The sequence below is a fragment of the Asterias amurensis genome, chromosome 2 (assembly GCF_032118995.1).
Source record: "Asterias amurensis chromosome 2, ASM3211899v1".
NCBI classification, from domain to species: domain Eukaryota; kingdom Metazoa; phylum Echinodermata; class Asteroidea; order Forcipulatida; family Asteriidae; genus Asterias; species Asterias amurensis.
The window spans coordinates 13821467-13836984 of NC_092649.1; the positions used below are offsets into that span (position 1 = coordinate 13821467).

At 40.3% G+C, this 15518-nt stretch overlaps 1 protein-coding gene across 4 annotated transcripts in view; it reads right to left on the reverse strand.

Annotated features, from left to right (window-relative positions):
- The window catches only part of LOC139953178 (uncharacterized), a 107337-nt gene that overhangs the window by 31088 nt on the left and 60731 nt on the right, over positions 1 to 15518 (reverse strand). For all 4 annotated transcript variants that reach the window (XM_071952630.1, XM_071952639.1, XM_071952620.1 and 1 more), the window contains 3 exons: positions 5983 to 6075; positions 4918 to 5034; positions 2912 to 3028 (listed from right to left, as the gene is read on the reverse strand). In XM_071952630.1, the coding sequence (XP_071808731.1) occupies positions 2912 to 3028; positions 4918 to 5034; positions 5983 to 6075 (327 nt within the window). The remainder of the gene's footprint in view (positions 1 to 2911; positions 3029 to 4917; positions 5035 to 5982; positions 6076 to 15518) is intronic.

Here is a 15518-nt window from a genome sequence, read left to right on the forward strand (position 1 = left end):
TTGTTTTTTCTTCTGTCACTTCCTTCGCTTCGAAAGTGAGAAAAATGGGAACAATGGAATTAGAGGGAGTGACATTCATCGATTATGTACTCTACATGCAATCAATTTCCGGTGATATTTGTTTTCTTTGCATGTATAGGAAAACGGAAGGCAGAGAATGTGAAGAAGCATCCATTCAGATCATTGTCTGGTAGTCCCTGATGGGCACGCAATGTACTTGCTATTGTAAAGACATAACTCTCATAAAAGTTCCCTTTGCATCTTCACGAAACCAGGATGAATTCCTTCACATCTGAGTCCTCCTAAGCATTTGTGTTTGTGCAACTAAGGTTTATTTGTATAGCTGCAGCTGGCCGTGCTTCTATTTTCGTCATGTCTGCGAAGAGATGACCAAACTGGTGAATTGATGAGGTGGTGCTATACGCACAACTTTATTTGGGTTTAAAAGTGCGCATATATGAGGAGATCCTTAGCACTGTATACAATACATGGCAACACAACGACATTTCTTTTTCCCCACCCATCCTAGTTTGTTTGTTTTTCTTTTGTTTTGTTGTCATAGTCTCATGTAAAGCGCTCTGTTCTCCGTAGAGCGCTATATAAATGTTTCATATTATTATTATTATTATTAACGTGGCAAGCTCTCAAACATAAGCCGCTTTCTAAATGGAAGACGCGGCTACGCCTGTTTCTAAGGGTGTTGTAAAGAGCTGTCATATGCTTCAACGCACAGCGATGCAGTGCCTATAAACCGCAGCCACAGCCAATGAATCGGCTTTCAACATTTTCTTCGGACTCACACAATAAATTATTGATTAAGCCCGAACTTCCCAGTGTTTGTTATTTCATGTAAATGTTTCTTGAAAGTTCGTTTCTCTCCAAAATACTACGGGATAGATTTTTGACATGAGGTGACGACAAAGGTTGATCACACAAGACGTGAACACTGTCTTTGACTATTTTGTAAGCTCTACCCGCAAGATCTTTTAATATATGGAACCATGTCAAACCACAACATCCACGTTTTGCCAGAACTAAGAAAAAAAGTGTCTTCCTCAGCGAAAGATAGGACAAGTAGAGGAGTGAACCGGCACCGCATACCTCACTGAACCACAACACGGAGACACTCTGTCAGCATGGCATACAGCACAACCCTAATGCCAATAATAGATTAATGCAAACGACGGACGCAATTTACTACTTCATTTCCACTTACTTATAAAAGTACCTCCTGTGTTGGCTAAGAGTTCACGTAACCTGTTTCCCCTGAAATAATTCCTTTATAAAGGTCACGGGCGAAGCACCTTTAGGTTGTTGTGGTCTGTTAGTCTACTTCGTGTTGTGAACATAACAAAAATAACAGCTGATACACTTCAATAAGATACAAGCAACTTTTTCAGGAGTGCATGTAGGCCTTCATGAATCCAAATTACTTTATTTCTAACCAGATTGAGGTTCGTTAATTTGTTTGTAGTTCAGTGTATGATTTGTTACTTAAAGGCAATGGACTCTCGTGATAAGAAGCAGTATTCTCTGTTGATGTTTAACACAACATGTGCATAAAATAACAACAAAGTCTGTGACAATTTTGCCTCAATTTGTCATCGAAGTTGCAAATGAATGTCGAAAGAAAATACCCTTGTGGGGTAATGTGTGTGCTTTCAGATTCCCTTATAAAAGGCTTTGGCCTGAAGACCGTTATTATTTGAGTGAGAAATTACCTCTTTCTCAAAACCTACGTTACTTCAGAGGTAGCCGTTTCTTACAATGTGTTATTCTACCAACAGCTGCTCTCCATGGCTCGTTACCAAGTAAGTTCTTGTGAAAACAATTATTTTGAGTAAATACCAATAGTGTTCAGTTCAGTAATTTCTCACTTAAATGATTGAAGTTTCGAATTCAAGAATCTGAAGGCATGCACAACTTGTACAAAAATAGTGTTTTTTTCTTCCATTATTTTCTCGCAACTTCTTCGACCGATTGAGCTCAACTTTCCACAGGTTTGTTATTTTATGCATGTTGAGATACACAAAGTGAAAAGACTTGTCTTAGACAATTACTAAAGGTGTCCAGAGCCTTTAAGGAGTTATCTACGCGAATCCACATGACCCTCTATATTTCTAATCTGGTTTAGATACTGTGTTTGTAGATTTGTACTAAAAGGGAAAGTACAGTATAATCATTGACAGTAACTATTTCCTCTAATATGACACTTGTTCGTCATAATACTCCGATCAGACCCAATATGACTTCCTCTTTATGTTTTTCACATTGCTTGTGATGAAAGAGTAGCGGACGTAATCGGTTATTTAAAATAAAATATTGCTCTGCTAGGCCTATAAATAAGCAATGTCTTTACTTATGGTGAAACATTTATCATGACATGGTCGAATGATCTGCTTTAGATCTGCTTTAGCAGGTAGAATGTCCTGGGTTCGAATCCCCTCGAACTAAACAATGCATATAAGGGCCTCGCCATTACGAGCCAGTTTGTCCAGGCAACTTGGAGACAACCAACTTCAGCGCACGCTAAACAGACCCACTTGTGGTGGCACCTGAAGAATATTTCTAACAATGCTTTAATACAGTCCCCTGAAAGTCCCAATTGTGAATGGATTCGCTTATTCTCGAGTAACATGTCCATTGAGGTCATTCACACAGGACAATTTACAAGCAACCAGTTCCCGGCAATCTTTTACAAGAACATTTATTCACATTTCAGTGTTCTCATTATTTCCTGGTGATAGTGATCTGCATTATGTATCTTGTGCTTGCAAAGTGATCATTGTGCATATAGCGCAGTTGGTTGTATCCAGGCTGCCTGTTAACATTACCCTTAGTGGCAATGCCTTTAAAGTGCCCTTAGACAACCCCATTGGCAGAGAAGAAGTGTTTTCCTTATAAAATTTACCTTCACAATGGAATCCATTTTTCGATACTTTTAATCCGTCGGGGCAGAGACATCTGAACTGGTAACCGACTTGTTCACAGCCGTAGGCGCATCTGTCTGGATGACACCTGTAATCCCCTGGTTGATAAAAAGAAAAATCATAAAAATAATGATAAAATATTTGCTATCTGGAAAATCAAATATTGAAGGGGTGGTGTCGTGATGATCAAAGCAGGGCCCAATTTTATGAGCTGGTTAAGCGCAAAAAGCACAGCATAATTATGTATACTAGAATGAGGTTACCAGGCAAAATACCATGTCACATGTACCATCTATGACTGGTATCCTGCTCCTCTTTGCTATGCAGAAAAGTGCTAAGCAATATATGTGTCCCGCTTCGGCAGCTTTATGAAATTGGGCACAGGCTTGTGGCCTTACAGGGAATTATGACCACACGGCCCCTTTAAACAAAAACAAATGTTTGAAATGAAGGAAAATACAGATTGTCTTTCATTTCATTCATACTGATTACTTGTTGTTGATTATTTTTCAAACAAAACTACATAAAAAAGCTCCTATAACAACTTGAGTATTTTATAACGGATGACTTATATCATAAAAGAGACCTTTTCTGGACTTGCTTCGCATCAGTGGCAAAGTTGGGCAGACATATTTGGGACTATAAATTGTATACAGTAGGTCCTACTTCTTTAAAGACACTGGATAATATAGGTAATTGTCAAAGACCAGTCTTCACTTGGTGTATCTCAACGTATGCATAAAATAACAAACTTATGGAAATTTGAGCTCAATTGGTCGTCAAAGTTGCGAGATAATAATGAAAGAAAAAAGCTGCCTTTTCACACGAAGTTGTGCGCTTTCAGATGCTTGATTTCGAGACCTCAAATTCTAAATCTGGGGTCTCGAAATCAAATTCGTGGAATATTACTTCTTTCTCGAAAACTATGGCACTTCAGAGGGAGCCGTTTCTCACAATGTTTTATACTACCAACCTCTCCCCTTTACTCGTCACCAAGTAAGTTTTTCTGCTAATAATTATTTTGAGTAATTACCAATAGTGTCCACTGCCTTTAATATTGTTCTTACAGCCAGGGTTTTTCCTATACAGTTCTGAGTCACACATTTCTACCTCACCCTGTCATCCAGGTACAATGATCCTGTGACTAAGGGAAAATTAGGACCGTGTGTGAAACATTTTACGCCTTGTAATTATTACAACTTTCAGGTTTTGTGTTGTCACGATTGTGATCGTGACTCAGTTAAACCCCGGGGCTAAAAACAAAATAATAATGTATTCAGGTTCAAACTGTGAATGCATTTTCATACCAGAGCTCCATTTTAAACCAGGGTTCAACTTCGAAAGCAAAATTGTAGGTATGTATCCATGTTAACTATATTTAAATGTACATGCAAACCAACACATACTATACACCAATCAGTAGATCGTTAACTGAAGCAAAACGAAAGAAGAAAAAAGCACAGAGAGAGGAAAACGACCAACACCATCACCTATTAATTATATCAATTAATGACACTCAGTCAATCAGCATTATGTTTTAATGTGTACAATTTGTTTGTAAATTTACAAGCCGTTGTTAGCATTTCCCTTTTTTTAACAAGGAACTCAACTACATTTTGTTGATGTTGGGGCCCGATTGTAGATTTCGATAACAGTTTGTACACGTATGTTTTTCCTTGGTGGCTCTGTAACACTTCTGTTCATTGTATGAATTAATTTGTAAAGAATAAAAAAGAAAAGAAACACAAAAATATCACATTTCCCCAGGAGTTTTTAACAGGAAAGCTTCACAGAAAACGCAGGCTCTAAATATTATTTTCTCACTTTCAAAGGATACTCCGGTGTCACACCAATGTAGGTTATAAAACAAGGGACTTCGTGATTTGGGGGGGGGGGTAGCTCATAGCTTTGACGTCACGTGCAGAACCAATTGAAAACAGGCTGGCTCACAGGCGCGCATGCAGCTGTCAAAATCAAAGTTACTTACAAACACACGTGACCTTGTCTTCTTGGAGAAGATGACCAGTTGGGCAGAAACAGCGGAAGCTGCCGACATTATTCACGCACCTATGAGAGCATGGCTTTGTGCTACACTCGTTGTAATCTGACAAGAAGACACACAGAAATGAAACAGGTTGATTTGTCACTCACTTACAGTCCGTCAGCAGAAGGTGGTTTTTAATTTGAGACACAATGTCAATATTTAGTCCACATGTTTCACAAGGATAACGGAAATCTAGCCAGTGGAGTTATTATTAGGAGAGGGTTGTGAAAATGTCTGAATACTGGATGACTTTTTTGTTGGTTAAGTACAAACATACCAGTTCGTTGTCTAGTCAGAAATCCACTGGAATCTAAATGCCAATTAGGGGTCAGGTTGGGGACAATGTTATTCATAGATTTGTACTTCAGACGCTTGATTTCGAGACCTCAAATTCTAAACTTGAGGTCTCGAAATCAAATTCGTGGAAAATTGCTTCTTTCTCAAAAACTACGTCACTTCAGAGAGAGCCGTTTCTCACAATGTTTTATACTATCAACCTCTCTCCACATTACTCGTTACCAAGTGTGGTTATATGCTGATAATTATTTTGAGTCATTACCAATAGTGTCCACTGCCTTTAAACCAATCAAATCTTTAGCTCCCTCTCTGTTGTCAACCCCATCCTAGTTTCTAGTTTCGCTATATCCTAGTTCATTCGATCGCTTGTTTTGTTTGCCGTTCCATTCCATCGTCTGCCCCATTCGATGGTGTAGTTATGCTGGTCTAGTCGCTTGTTTTATTACGGATATAGCTCTACACTAGACGTATTTTGATTAATGTCTCACTCTTCCCCGTTTTATTTGCGTCTTGTATTAAAACCCCTTTTCAACGACAGTATTTTACTATTTAATTAATAAGCATCTTTGTTCACTGTTGTATTTCTGTATAATTGTATAGGATACACTGATGTGGAAATGATTAAGTTGAAGGGAAACAAAACAAAAAATAAAGACAATGCCAATACATTTTCCTTTCTTCGTTTCTTTAGTTTTTAAAAGATCTACTTACCACGATCACAAGTTGCTCCCGTCCAGCCCTTATCGCATTCACATCGATTGGGTCCAACGCATTTCCCGTGAATACATCCATCTTCGCAAATTGCTGTATGACAGAAAATAATAATCAAAACTTAAATTCATAAAAAAATATAAATAATATTATTATTAAAAATCATTGATACAGACTTGATCTCGCCAGGTTAATTGTCCATCATCAAAATTTTAACATTATTACTAGTATTGCTTTTGTTTCAAAAGCCAACGGGAAATCTTTTTAAAAAGTTTTAGTTCAAAAGAAAATAAATGATAGCAAAAATAAACAAATAGATACAAATATCATCTGACACTACAAAATGTAAACAGAGCCAATTACAATTTTTGTAAATAAATGAATTCAACATAAATAAAGCCATTTGGTTTTGATATTCTACAGGAAACAGATGCTATAATGTCCTTCCAGAAGTTGCCCTTATACCCAAAATACATTGGGAAAGCCTACATATTTCAACAACAGTTCACAACATACATAAACCCAGTCGATTTCTGAATCTTCCAGAGTAAAACCAGAAAGGGCCGAGGTGTCCTTGTAGAAATGAATCCGCCGAATCAGCTATTATTAAGTTTTCTATTGGCGTTACCAATTACACGATTTCCAATCAAATTGACACATTTGACCCACGGAAATATTGATGGATATTCAGGATTCTGTTCCGAGTTGCTAACCAAATAACAATTATGGTTGTTGTACATGTGTAGTGTACACCGGTGTCGCATGCAATTATGTCATCTATGCAATACTATTCGGAGGACATTATTGCACATGCAATAATGTCTGCCGGACGGTTTTGCATATGCAATCGTGTCCGCCCGGACGCTGCTGCATAATGCAATTGTGTCCGCCCGGACACATTTGCATATGCAGTTGTGTCCGCCCCGTGCAAAACCGTCCTTGTAGTAAATTAAACGGAGCGGACAGTATTGCATGGCGGACACAATTGCATCTGACACCGGATCATTGAATAAATGTGCACTTTGCCATCCTGGTCCACCTGTGTGAATTTTACAGTCGCATGTCTGACACTTTACAGAGGTAACGAAGGCACTTGTCTCCATGCCCCCTGGTGCCCTTGAAATACTCAAGATTGATATTTTCCTCATAGGGTGCCCTTTACCAATTAGAAATGCATTGGTGCCAAAGCCTCTCAAAAACGAGGCATAACACGCCTGCAGTCTGATGCACAATCAAATTATTGGTTTACTTTATGTTCATTTTACACAATCGTCTTTTGTGTTAATGAATTCCAGCTGTATTGGCAAAAAAAACTAGTTGCAGGTATGGCGCCCAACACACCACCAGAGGGCACACCCGGACAATGCTCCATTTGCATTTCAGGCTAGATGTGCCACCTTGTCAATGTCACCTGCACAAGTCACTAGTTTTAGGTTACAGTTGTGTTGCGTTTTGTTCTATATTCTTCAGGTTCTACAAAATGAATGTTCGTGGAACTGGTGCTTTTAAACCCAACCCATGCCCCACGGAGCAACTGGTAACCGATCAACCGAAGTACATACACTTAGATATTCACATTTCAAATGTTCTTTTTGGGGTTTGGCGCTAAAGGTTGCAACAAAAGCGTACTCAATCATCGTAACCCACTTGGAACTGGGAGCATCAGGAAAACCTATCTACAAGAGTTGGTTTCTATTATGCTACGAATTACCATAGAGAAAAGGACCACCTCTATGGAATTACAGAAACACCAGAGACAACCCCTTCCCATACAAACATGTTCCGGATTCGTGCGCGTGCGGAGGCGACGAAAGGCAACAAAGGCAATTGTATGGTGGCCCTGAAGGGACATCGCATATCGCAAACGTGTGCGCATACGTATGCAATGTCGTGAAACAATTCGCAAATATGTGCGCACACGAATGCAATGTCGTGAAACAATTCGCGAATATGTGCGCACACGTATGCAATGTCGTGAAACAATTCGCAAATATGTGCGCACACGTATGCAATGTCGTGAAACAATTCGCGAATATGTGCGCACACGTCTGCGAATATTATTTGCGATGTCGTGAATTTTATTGCATACCATGTTGCATACCTTTGAATAAAATGTCTAATGATCTGGGGGGTTTCTTTCCAACAGTGAGATAAGTGGTAGTCATTGCAGCAGTAGTCTTTGTTGTGAGGCAAGCGGGGCGTGTGGTCGTCCTTGGCCTGGTGCCAAGTTCCTGGGTATACACATGCTTTACAGAGGGAGCCTACTGTAGCGCCACAGTACTCCCTATATCGGTAACAAATTATCCACAACTATGACATCATCCTAATGGTATGCAACATGGTATGCAATAAAATTCACGACATTGCAAAACAAATCGCACTCGTGTGCGCACATATTCACGATTTGGTTCACAAAATTGCATACGTGTGCGCACATATTCACGATTTGGTTCACGAGATTGCATACGTGTGCGCACATATTCGCGATTTGTTTCACGACATTGCATACGTGTGCGCACATATTCGCGATTTGTTTCACGACATTGCATACGTGTGCGCACATATTCGCGAATTGTTTCACGACATTGCATACGTGTGCGCACATATTCGCGAATTGTTTCACGATATTGTATACGTGTGCGCATATATTCGCGATTTGTTTCACGACATTGCATACGTGTGCGCACACGTTTGCGTTATGCGATGTCCCTTCGGGGCCACCATACTATTGCCTCCATGCTCCCTGGTCATTGCACTGGTGCCCTTGAAATGATCCAGTAAAAAGTTGCAATTTCCTCAAAGGGTGTCCTTTACTAAGGGAGAAACAGCCCAAAGCAAAAGTGTCTTGCTCGGGAAAACAAGTTTCGTGGAGGACATGCCGGGATCGGAAACCACTCCTATAAAATTACTGACTACTCTGCACGTGCGCAAACTTAGTTACTCTCTTGAAAACTCCCGGGTCAGACTTTACTCTGATCCGGGTCACGTGGGGTCTGACAGCTGAAAGCCATAACTCATATCGCCCCCACACCTAAGAAACGGTTTATGCTTCAAGTACTGTAGCCTAAACGAAAATAATGTTACGCGAGAGGGGTTTATAGGCATGCAATCACAAAACATTCGGTAACATGATGGAGTACTATATAAACTCTTTTTATTTACTGAATGAATTAGTCTAGACTTTCCCTGAAACTGTCAAGGATTTAGTGGAAGAACAAATAAAAAAGTTGATGCAGCGCAATGTGTCTCAGAAAAACTTTTAACCAATAACTAGAAAGGAGTAGTTTAACATTTATTAACGTGCATTCAGGACACCTGGTCGCAATGAATTAATTATTGTTGAAAATTGCGAGAGGAGAAAAAATAACCCTCAATAAGAAACTACCGATTGAATTTCCTCATACAAACCTCTGAACTCCCTTGCTGTAATTAGATGCGGAATAACCCTATTTAAAACTAGGAAGTTCGATCCGAATAAAGATTCGATGGCGGTTCATTACAGAGACATTGTTTTAAATTCTTTTTTTCACACCAGTTTATCTCTCTTGTTTCAAAATCAGTTTTCCAATTAGAGCTAGGACAAGGGTGTAACTTGGAGATGACATGCTAACAGTGGGGCCGAAAGGAATAACCCTTGGACACTTATGGTAATTGCAAAAGACAAGTCTTCTCACTTGGTGTATCTCAACATATGCATAAAAACATTGAAACAAAACTGTAACAATTTGAGCTCATTTGGTCGTCGAAGTTGCGAGATAGTAATGAAAGAAAAAAAACCTTGTCACACGAAGTTGTGTGCTTTTAGATGATAAATTTCGAGACCTAAAATCTAATTCTGAGGTCTCGAAATCATGTGGAAATTCCTTCTTTCTCGAAAACTACGTTACTTCAGAGTAGGGAGGTGTTTCCCGCATTGTTTTTAAACTATCAACAGCTCGTCTAACAATTATTGTGAGTATTTACCAACATTGTCCACTGCCTTAAGAACTAGGAAGTTCGATCCGAATGAAGATTTGATTACGGTTCATTGCGGAGACCTTGTTTCAAGATTCTTCATCACACCACGGTAGCTACTATCTTTTTGTTTCTTTGTATAATGAATCTGACATCATACGAAGCGTGAAGACCAGACAATTCCTCCTTCCGTCATCTAGTGACTTCCAGACGCAAAACATTTCCGTCGGATGTGAGAATGTTGTACCCCATCCTTCCATGGTTTGTATGTATACCGAGAGGCAAGTTAGTACAAAGATCCTTGGCGCAAATGTTTATTTTGCTTTTGTGGAAGGGCGGACAATCTGAACAGTTCCCTACCCTTGCCTGTAGGATACATTCCGAATCACTACTCTCCAAGGACTAGTTATAGTCTCTCTTGCTTCTGACAGCTATACACGTCTCGTGGGATTATTAATGGGACGATGGGGGATATTTTGTTTTTATGTGGGAAAACAAATAAATGTGCGAAATGGTTGAGGAGGGACCGCGATATCAGCGAAAAAGTTATAGATTTAAAGGCAGTGGACACTATTGGTAATTACTCAAAAAAAATTATTGCCATAAAACCTTTCTTGGTGGCGAGTAATGGGGAGAGGTTGATGGTATAAAACATTGTGAGAAATGGCTCCCTCTGATGTGCCATAGTTTTCGAGAACGAAGTAATTTTCCACGAATTTGATTTCGAGACCTCAGATTTAGAACTTGAGGTCTCGAAATCAACCATCTAAACGCACACAACTTAGTGTTACAAGGGTTATTTTTCTTTCATCATTATCTCGCAAGTTCGATGGCCGATTGAGCTCAAATTTACACTGGGTTGTTATCTTATGCATGTGTTGAGATACACCAACTGTGAAGGCTAGTCTTTGACAATTACCAATAGTGTCCACACCCTTTAACCCTGAATGTGGGGGCGGTTGCTGCCAATATTTGCAGTTTGCAGTTACGCAGCGTCCGTGGTCCTACTGATATAAGGGGGAAGGGGGTGACCGCAGGTGTACCCCTAAAGGACGTCCCTGCCCCCCACCCCATTTGAAGTCAGGACTTCTGATAAAAACAAATTACCTGTGTACAATGAAACACTCAGGCTAGAGTTTCAGGTTAAATTCACTCACAAAAGTTAATGCAATAGCCGAAAATCAGAAAGAGCTATACACACAAATAGCCGCCAATCTACTAAATTGGCTAGAACTCTGACAAATAACAAGCAACTTCCACGATACTAATATAAGGGGGTGGGTGACCGCACGCTTACCCCTAACGATGTCCATGAAAGAGCTACACACAAATAGCCGCCCCTTCTTCTAAATTGGGTAGAATTCTGACAAAGAACAGGCAAACTTAACAAGAAACCTGAACGAATTGGGATTAAAGATGTAAGGTTTCCGTCCTCTATGTAGGAATTGATGGGAAACCGGATCGGTTCACATCAAGGAAAATGACAAACAACCCTGACATTTCTAAAGTTTGCGATGTTACTGTACATGTCAACAAGCCTGATGATACTTCACGGGGGCAATGAAGACGATTGCCTCCATGCCCCCCCCCCCCCCCTGGTCATTGTCTTGGTGCCCTTGAAATGTTCCAGTAGAGATTCGCCTTTTCAAAATCGAAGCATGCATGCCTGTCATAACTAACAAATCTATACTTAACACAATATGTCGAGATGACAATATGTTGTAACTGCTTAGCGTTAACCTTTTACGCCGTTCTACTATAACATTCAATTTAGATGTAACTTTCCTGAAGTGATGAGTCTATCCATACAAACTTCACAAAACAAACCTTCTGCAGGTCACCAACAAAACTTGCGCCGAACCAATAATCAACATGTTTTGTACGCTTCCCCCATGCTTATACATATATATCTAGATAAGCTATCACTGTATCGATGAGAAGTGTTCGAAGGTTCAACACCACCTGGGTTTACAATGGCTTGACCAGTTGGTGTATTTTGAGATAAAACGCACAAATGTTTGCTTTTCTGATAAGGAGACCTCTCCAGCCAGAGATCCTAGCTTCTTCGAACCACATAAAGAAGGGTCCTTTCTCGATGCTAAGAATTAGAAGACTGTGGAGGGCCTAGTATGAGTGGACAAACATTACTTTCACCTGTAGATGTGACACCTGCACGCGACGAGACAGCTAGCAATAACACACTTGCTTATCATTTTAACAAATCGGGTCCAGTCTCCATCATGTCCCATTCCGTTTGCTTTGTTTGTCTGCCCTATTTCATGTCTCATTATAATAAGGCTCACTCTTTAAAAGCACTTGGAAAGTTTAATAATTGTCAAAGACCTGAATCCTCACTTGGCGTATCCATCCCAACCTTAGCAGAGTTTCTTCATGAGGGGACAGTATGGAGTTTTCGTTTTCGACGACGGATGATTCTGCGACGGTAGTGATTACATTTGGCGTATGCGTCGGCTTTGAAGAGGTCGTCCCTCAATTCCTACGACAGTACTTGGGATGGTCTTCGTTGTGCTGAAAACGACAACGTTTGACTGAAAAACCGTCGCAGAACCATCCGTCGTCGAAAACTCCCTATCACAGCCAGAACGCCAATTCAGTATATCATGAGTTCATATAACCTCTATGGTATAACTTGCTGACCAGAAAAGGGTCTAATACTATGTTTCAGACATCCACACCAGACATTAGGAAGCTATACTTGAACATTCCTCCCTCGAGATATCTCGTCACTCGGCATCGAGCCGACACAAAACATTCGGCTCAATTAAAAATTTCAAAAACCAGAAAATCAAATCAATGTGATAAGAGACAAAGAAGAGATCGTCAGATAGTCAGGTTCACATGACCTCTTTAAAGACACCTGCTATAAATACACAAGAAGTCTAAGAGGGTAGTCTAGACAGGTCAAAGTCTGAAGACATCCCGAAATATTTGGCCTGCCCTCCCCCTGAAAACCGGCAATGCCGGTACCTGGATATGGAATAGCGTACCTTGCAGGCATGTGTTAGCTATACTTATAATTAGGAAGTACACTAGGCGGTCATGGACATTCTTATGGCAGGGTGTGCTTGACTATTTCACTCATAGCAAAAGATCACCAGAAACGACAAAAAATAATTTCTCTCGAAGATGAACAGAGCATATACTGCTCCAGGGGAGTTAATTTGCATGTTTGTCACCCTTAACCCACTTGGTCCTTACCCCCAAACCATCTTTCGATTCAAATATTGTTTGAAAATTCAGCTTATAAAGGCACAGGACACGTTTGGTAGTGTCGAAGACCAGTATTCTCTCATTTTGGTCATCGAAGTTGCAAGCAAATAATGGAAGTACACACCCTTGGTGCATAAACAACAGACCCGGGCCTGGCCTTTTTCAAATTCAAATATTTGTTTCCAATCGTTACCACGAGTACCCAGTGCTTTTAAATGGAAGTTTTACAAACGTTTGGTTATCACTCTTACAACAAATAACTAGTTTTGGTTAGAAGCCTACATCTCAGCTTTCGAGAACGCAGCATTTTGAGAAAACTTGTACAAAGATGACCCTTATTTGAATCTGTGTGAAGCGTTATACTGTCAGTTACACGTCTCGGATTTCGTATTCCTATTATACTTTAGGGATTCTACTTAAGCGTGGATATGATTCTGGATCCGCAATTCGGCCACCCACAACACCGGAACAGAAACAACCAGAACTTCTATTTGCTGCTTGGCAATCAGGGTCAAACTGTTAATAAATACCGACTTTATTGGAAAGCACACAGCATCAGTGATAATCATTAAGGGTCGAGGAAGGAATTGGATAAAACGAAATCTGTGAAGTACATTTTGTGGTCCCAAAACCATGTGCAGTTTGGTCGTGTTTACCTCCATGGTCACACGCACGGAACCCCACATTGATGGTTAAGTGCGCTTTTCTAAGAAGAATTGACGCTAATGAGGAAATAGAATGTCACTGATGGGAGCATTGTCTGTAGTGAAAGTGCGTGGTTAATCAAGCAAAAACCCAGTCGCGTGACAGAGTGCAAACCCTCCACTAAACAACACGCAATGATCATTGTTGTTGGAATAGACAAGATAGAAATGCTGCAAACACACAAACAACAGTTCATTGACCCTGTGGTCAGCTAATCTTTAGGCGTGGCAAGATGCCTCGGTTTGGTTTAAAAGATCCCCTCACTAATCCACCTACCAGGGCCATACCCCCTGCTTGCTCCCACCGCTAATCCGCAAAACTGCATACTGCCTGGTTGTGAAAATGCATTATCTACGAAATGACTAAATTCATGCGTACTTATATATTCTATTATCCAAGACACTGACCGGTACTACACCATAATCCAGTGAAGATATCAACCATAGAGCTTCGTGACGAATAAGGGTTTATCATGTGCCAAAACGATCTCGTGCGTATTCATGTTCTCATTATTATGACCATAGTCATCACACATTAACATTGAATAAGTAGGATTTGAAACTTTGCATGGTGGAAATAAGATATAGAAGAGTTTGCGGTAACACCATGTAATGACAATCTCTAAATGAGTTGGGGTGGTTCTGTGATTATTTGGGGAACATGATGTCTCTTAAAGACGATCAGAGTACATGTATAAGGATACACTGATCGGAACGTCGAGACCACAACAACGGCCCTTGGGCTTGCCACAGGTTTACTGGAAGTATAACTCAATGGTGTTTCATAATCCACAGCATGGAAGGCTTAATTTTATCGCCCATGACCATTTATTATCTCCAGCAAATGTTATTACAAAACGGTATCAAGCTTCTCAAAGGCCAGATTTCCAATGTTAAATCTTTCATAATTGTGTCGTTGCCCCCCCCCCCCCCCCACCACCCTTCCCCCACACCCCCACCCAAGATCAGTGACAATCATACGGGTATCTAAATTGGCAATCGACGAATAAGGGCTAGAACTATTACTGTAAGGCAAAACCATCCCTAACGGCCCACTCCAAACCTAGTCATCGTCTATTTTTCTATTCAACCAAAGGCGTTTCTTTACTTTATTCTGTTCGTGGATCAATTTAGAACTCTTTACCAGCAACTACTAATTTCTTATGACAATCTGACGGCATTGGCGAGCTAGGCTAATCCGGTTTCCACCGTGACACTGATTGGAAGTGAGTCCTTGATAAGACCCTTCCCTGGTACACACCTGTCCGTAATAAAGCCCCCTTGGCACAAGTCCATGTCTTCAGCCATGATCGTTTAAAAATGACCACAGGGGTAAACCACTGGATACGTCTCTATTAACTTCAGACACACAACCCTTGGTAAAGTTTTAACTCATTGAGAAAAACAGCCACTATGGGAATAAAAACTACAAAATACTAGTAAACTTGAGTTATGAGACGTACTCATTTAGCATAGCACCATGCAAAAGTGTTTTATAAAGTGCTGTGGCGCTATATGCTGCCAATCAAACAAGTAGCACAAGGGCGAACCCCCTTGTTTTTTTCGAGAAGTGCACTGATTTGTTACGTGCGTTACGCAACACACGGAACCAACAGCTTCACGTCCGATCCGAAGGACGAAGCAATG